The 6023-nt window shown below is 38.4% G+C and overlaps 1 protein-coding gene across 1 annotated transcript; it reads left to right on the top strand.

Moving 5' to 3' along the window:
- The first annotated feature begins 596 nt into the window (after positions 1-596).
- On the top strand, positions 597-5350 carry polr3h (polymerase (RNA) III (DNA directed) polypeptide H). Its single transcript, XM_030406396.1, has 6 exons — positions 597-961; positions 1577-1673; positions 2248-2334; positions 3818-3881; positions 4007-4241; positions 4483-5350. Exons 1-6 carry the CDS (start codon positions 851-853, stop codon positions 4531-4533), a joined length of 645 nt encoding a protein of 214 aa, XP_030262256.1. The 5' UTR covers positions 597-850; the 3' UTR covers positions 4534-5350.
- The last annotated feature ends 673 nt before the right edge of the window (positions 5351-6023 follow it).

Here is a 6023-nt window from a genome sequence, read left to right as displayed (position 1 = left end):
TGGGATAGAAGTGAATATAAGTAATTCAGATGATTATTCCAGGGACAAATTCATAAACAAAATAAATCTTAAGTGGACTGTCAGCTGATTTGTTTTTTTAGACTTGACTATTTTCCCTTTTTGTTGTAAATACAGTTTACCAAGTATTTTGGTAATAACATTTAGTAAGTTATTTAATTAAAAACTGTATATGTAATGTATAGAAAAACAAATAATACAAAAAAGACAAAAAAATTAAATTAACAAAGAAAGGTAAAAACAGTCCACGACGATAATTTGAACAGTTATGTTTATTTAAACAGTAATGTAACCAAACACACACATATATCTTTTTTTCTCTATGCTAACAAAATGATTCAATAGTTTAACATAAATGTTAAATTCCTACAAAAATGTAAAGGTTTTGCACCAGAAGATGTGCAGCTATGTTCATGATATATTAGATACTGACAAGATACTATTAAGATCTATGGAATAATGGAAACCAAATAACACTTTTTGGAAATACAAAGAAAAATCGTTATAACAACGATTGCGCTTTAGGAATGTGCACTGTCCCTTTAAGTGTTGCGACATGTCGTAAAATCTCACTGTCGTAAATAATCACGTGGAGACAACATGGATGCTTCAGAGTCTGCAGCAGAGTGTCAGACTGTCAGTGCTGCACGTCTTTAGTTAGACTGTGAAGAGCTGTTGGCGTTTTTCTCCGCTGTGGGAAAAACAGCAAATGTTGTCCTGAAAACAGACGACAGCTCAGCGCGGCTGTATGTGTATACATGTGAATGCGTGTGTTTGTGTATGTGTGTGAGAGTGTGTGTCTGCCCACAGTCTGACAGCAGCACTCTGCATCATGTTCGTGTTGGTGGAGATGGTCGACACGGTCAGGATCCCTCCGTGGAACTTCCAGAGACAACTGAACGACGCTATAGCAGAGGAGCTAAACAAGAAGCTGGCCAACAAGGTGTGTGTGTGTGAGAGAGGGGAGAGAGAGGAGAGAGAGAGCGGGAAAGAGAATGCCAGGTGAAAACAAGTCAACTTATTATTGTTATTGTTATTATTATTATTATTATTATTATTATTAGTTTAAGTTTAGTATTATTTTAACTCCTTTGTAATACACGAGAGACCTCAGTGCAGCAGAAGAAAACAGCACCGGAAACGGTCCAGAGCGGCGAGGATTAGTTGATTAATCGATTTGTGGATCAAAAGAAAATTAATTGGCAACTTTTTATGCTAATTGATTAACCGTGTCAGTTTTTCCAATTGAAAACATTCTTAAATGGAATAAGCTGCTGCTTCTCTTTGTCATGTGTGATAGTTAATGAGGAGTTTTGGGGTTGATGCATGAAAACAATCTAGATGGCATTAATTTTTGAGAAGATATGGTGCTATAGTGAGATATTTACAGAATGATAATGAGTAGTTATGCGATTGTTTTTTTTCTTCTAAATTTTACTTGTATGAATAAAAAATGCCTAAAGGTCGTATTTGTATAACAATGCTAGGTAGACTGTAAATCTGAAGCAGCTTCCAGGGACCCTCAGAAACTATTTTATTCAGTCATTCGTCTCCTCAGGTGGTCTACAATGTCGGCCTGTGCATCTGCTTGTACGACATCACTAAACTGGACGACTCCTATATATTCCCAGGAGACGGAGCTTCACACACCAAAGGTATGATGGTGATTTTGACAAACATGGCTGTGGAGAAGGCTTTCTCATTCCCTCACGCACTCGCATAATGCATCGAACCGTATGCTTTACTTTAACTGCCTCATTGCTGAATATTGGAGCCTGATTACAACTGAGCCCTTCCACTTAGATTTTTACTTTTCTTTATGATCAGGAGTCTCTATCAGTGCAATAATTCTCTTCAATTGCCATTCCTTTCTTAATGTCAACATTGCTGATGAACTGAAGAAAATGCTGCTAACAAGGGCGTGTCAGAAATTCAGCCGTTCCCCCTGACATCCTGACAGAGCCGCTGTTGCATGTAGATCAGAGTGTGATGGAGAGGGGCTCTATTTTCTGCCCTCCTGAAGGACATACTGCTGTAGACCCAGAATATGTTGCAGCTAGTTTACAATATGATAATACAGTACATTAACAAGCTTACAGAGCCAAAGAGGGTGACCTCAGTCGTCACAGCAGACCCTCACTTGATGCCACCCCTAGATCTCAAGTTGTGATTTAAATGAGGGTTGGTGCACTGTGTCTCTGCTAACTCCTCCTTTCGTCCGTCTCTCAGTTCATTTCAGGTATGTTGTCTTTCACCCTTTCCTCGACGAGATCCTGGTTGGCAAGATCAAGTACTGCAGCCAAGAGGGAGTTCACGGTAAATTCCCCTTTCCATTTCCAGCCCGTTTGATTCATCCTCGTGAAATGCATTGGCAATTTATTCTCACAAGACTCAAAAAGAAAAAAAACAACTTAAGTTAGGAATTACGGCCGTCATGGTATCAGATTTCAGTACATGATTGCCTTCGCCAAACAAATCGCGACAACGATATTAACGCAACGCCTGTGGGAAAAATAATGATAGCAATCAAGTCTATCTTTAACTTTGTGTACTTTGTATACTTTGTATATTGTCCCCCACCTTTTTGCAAATACATGATCCTCACAATATGAGTGTATAGAGGAGGAGAAAGAATCGTAAACATAACAAAAAAGTGTACAAAGAGAACAATTGCTTGAAAAGGCAAACAGATCCAGATCAACTCATTAACTCAAGATGTACGGGGGCAAACATCTTCGTTGGATTATTCAGATGATATTATCACATACAAATATAATATAATATCAATATTTCATTTTAGTTATCGCGAATATCGCGATATTGTTACACCCCTAGCTAGCAGCAATGTATGATTGTTTTCATTGTCAATCAATTGTACAGTGTTTTCTGGGTAAATAGAAATAAATGCTTTTCTATTAAATGTCATAAAGTGCCCACCATGATTTTTCAGAGCTCAAGGTTACAGAATCACATGTCTTTGTTTTGTCCAACCAGCAGTTAAAAGCCCAAAGATATTAAATTGAACAGTAATATAGAAAAACAAAATCCTGACGTTGGAGAAGCTGCAAACATTTGGAGTTTGTGCTTAATTAAATAAATTAAGTGAATATTCAATGTCAGGATGCTATTGATTAATTTTCTGTGCATCTACCAAATGATCTTTGACTAATTGATTCTCCATAATGAATAGATTAAAGTACATTTGAGTAATGTGTGTGACTTAATTGTATTGTAAACAGCAGATCTCGATCAGCTGTAGCAGAAGACGGTGTGTGCATCTGTATTATTTTGAGTTTAAATAAATCACTTGGAGTCTCATTAGGAGTGAGGAAGTTTCCGATTATTTTTGCCATTTCGTATGACACTATTTCAAGTCACATGAAACCGTCCTCCACTGGTTTCATTGTCTGATAACGAGCTGAGTTGAATGTAGCACATCGAGGAGGAAAATATTATGTCAGTAAAGAAAGGAACGAGTACGCAGCACAGTATGTTGTCAGTTAATTATCAACCAATAAGCAAGATGTCAAGGTGCTAAAAAAATGTTGCCTGATGCATGCAGAACATCCAGATGGGTTAGTCTTTCTTTTTGTGTGTTCATTTTTTATGTTTAATGGAAGTTGAATGTAGGAATGGTATCAGGATCTATATATAAGGAAACAAGTTAAACTTCCCCACCGTGTACCTCAGAATATTAAACATATTCTGCCCTCGGCCTGAAGGGCCTCACATGTCTCTGTGCTCACGGCGGACAACATAGACGTACTGTGGTAAACACTGTGACCTTTCTGTTTCACAGTGACCATGGGCTTCTTTGATGACATCCTCATTCCACCAGAATCGCTTCAACAGCCTGCAAAATTGTATCCTGACCAAGTGTTCCTATAGATAATAATAAAAGTGCTGTGATTTCATCTCAACAGTTTTGCATCACATATTAATTGTGTTCTGATCGTGACTGTTGAGGCGTCCTTAGCTACAGTCTCAGTGATGAAGCAGAGCAAGTTTGGCTGTGGGAGTATGAGACGGACGAGGGGGCCCACGACCTCTACATGGACCAAGGAGAGGAGATCCGTTTTAGAGTGACAGATGAAGTCTTTGTGGATACGTCGCCGACGGGCCCGGCCGCTGCAGCGACAGACACGCCGGCGCAACCGGGACAGTCTACGGCGCCGCCGGCCGAGGGCAGCGGGGAGAAGAAAGAGCCACCGTACACTCTGATTGTAAGCCAATACTCTGTGACTCACACACATGTACATCAACGGGACATCCACCCAAATGCTTCTCATAAAATGTGAAAACGTGATCCGGGAAGTCCACAAGCCCCCCATATCTGTTTAACAAGATGCTGGTGTGACCAGGCTTTAATGCTGGTGTTCATGAGATTTGTAAAGGTACAGTCACACCAAACAGAAAACCCACAGATTGAAAACAAAAGCCTGACCAAGTGCACTGTCGTTTCAGGGGACCATCTGTGAGCCGGGGCTGGGGCTGCTGTCATGGTGGAACAACTAGCACTGCAGTGGATGAAGAGGACATTTGGTGGTTATGAACAGATCAACCATCGTGACTGATTGGACAGACGGAGTGATTGGTCGGCTGGAGACACCAATCCCTGTGATACAGAAGTCAAGACACAAAGCCGAGCTGCTTTCTGAACCAAGAGACTGCTGGTGCAAAGTGACTGACGTGAACTCTGTCACATGGAGACCGACTGTGTTTTAAATACTGCCCGTAACATACCTGCTTTATGTTTACATGGAGAGTTTAATTAATAACGGAGTGATAGACGAACATTTACATTCAGTTGTTATATTTTACTTAAGATTCTGACCCCTGATTTAAAAGAAAACAATGATGAAGTCATTCATTATTTGAATCAGAATGTCATCACCACTTTATAACAATAGAAGAACATGGGTCACAAAAGCTAATTAAAATGGAAGGTGCTGTTTAAAACCAGATGAAAACAGCCTTGGTCAGGACTGAATCAGTGTGATGCGTAATGATGATGTCAATTGTACAGACACTCTTGAGTTTTCAAGTGAGAGAAATTGAGGCTGATTGACTTTTTTGTGTGATAAGATTTGACCTGTGTGTCGGATCTCAGGTGCCTTTGTGTCGTCAAGACCCAAACAGAGGTAACATGGCAAAAATAAGAAATATTTTTGCAGCGGGAGTCAAATTTATCAAACTTCAAAGATTAATTTTTAATTTGAACTGTTACCTCCACCCTGGGTGTCAGTGCACACACCCTCAGTTTAGTTAACGGCCTTGTCATATTTGGTATTTCTGTTCTGTCTCACAGTAAAAGGACATATCATCAGCGCGAGTGGTTGTAATTTGTGAATTTGTCATTTTGCGTGATTAGAGAAAGTACATTAAAAAAAAAAAAGGATTAGTGACCAGCCTTTAAATCCTACAGCCTGAAGGGCGGTGAAGGACACAGATTTGCTCTCTGCACTCTTATTGATGGTCAGTGTCTTTCAATTTGACTGCAGATTTCAAATATATATATTTTCAATGTTCAGCTCATTTTCCTCACATTTAAGACATAAAATGCTTGTAGGCAATGTAAAAAGTTGAATGTTAAATGTACTGTAAATGCTAAATATTAAATCTAAATGTTAAATCTTAATGTTAACTATAAGTCTTAATGTAAAATACAAGCTAAGACTAAATCTTAATGTTACATGTCACATCTTAATATGAAATCCAAATCTGAATGTTAAATCCGAATCTCGTTTTGAAAATCTAAATGTTAATGTTAAACCTTAAATCTAAACGGTACATCTAAATCAAAATATCACATCTACATCTGAATGTTAAATCTAAATCTCATTTTGAAAATCTAAATGTTAATGTTAAACCTTAAATCTAAGCGGTACATCTAAATCAAAATATCACATCTACATCTGAATGTTAAATCGAAATGTAAATGTTAAACATCGGATCTAAATGTTAAATCTAAAGCCAGGTGTTACATGTAAAAGTTAAAAGTTATT

This window comes from Sparus aurata, chromosome 23 (genome assembly GCF_900880675.1).
Source record: "Sparus aurata chromosome 23, fSpaAur1.1, whole genome shotgun sequence".
Taxonomy (NCBI): Eukaryota; Metazoa; Chordata; class Actinopteri; order Spariformes; family Sparidae; genus Sparus; species Sparus aurata.
This window is presented reverse-complemented; position numbering and strand designations above follow the sequence as displayed.

Bases quoted from the DNA above. Each gene is read 5' to 3' on its own strand.
- polr3h (XM_030406396.1), top strand. From the start codon at position 851: ATGTTCGTGTTGGTGGAGATGGTCGACACGGTCAGGATCCCTCCGTGG. The intron at 2,335-3,817 runs GTAAATTCCCCT...TCTGTTTCACAG, and splicing joins CAGCCAAGAGGGAGTTCACG to TGACCATGGGCTTCTTTGAT. The intron at 3,882-4,006 runs GTATCCTGACCA...CTACAGTCTCAG, and splicing joins CTTCAACAGCCTGCAAAATT to TGATGAAGCAGAGCAAGTTT.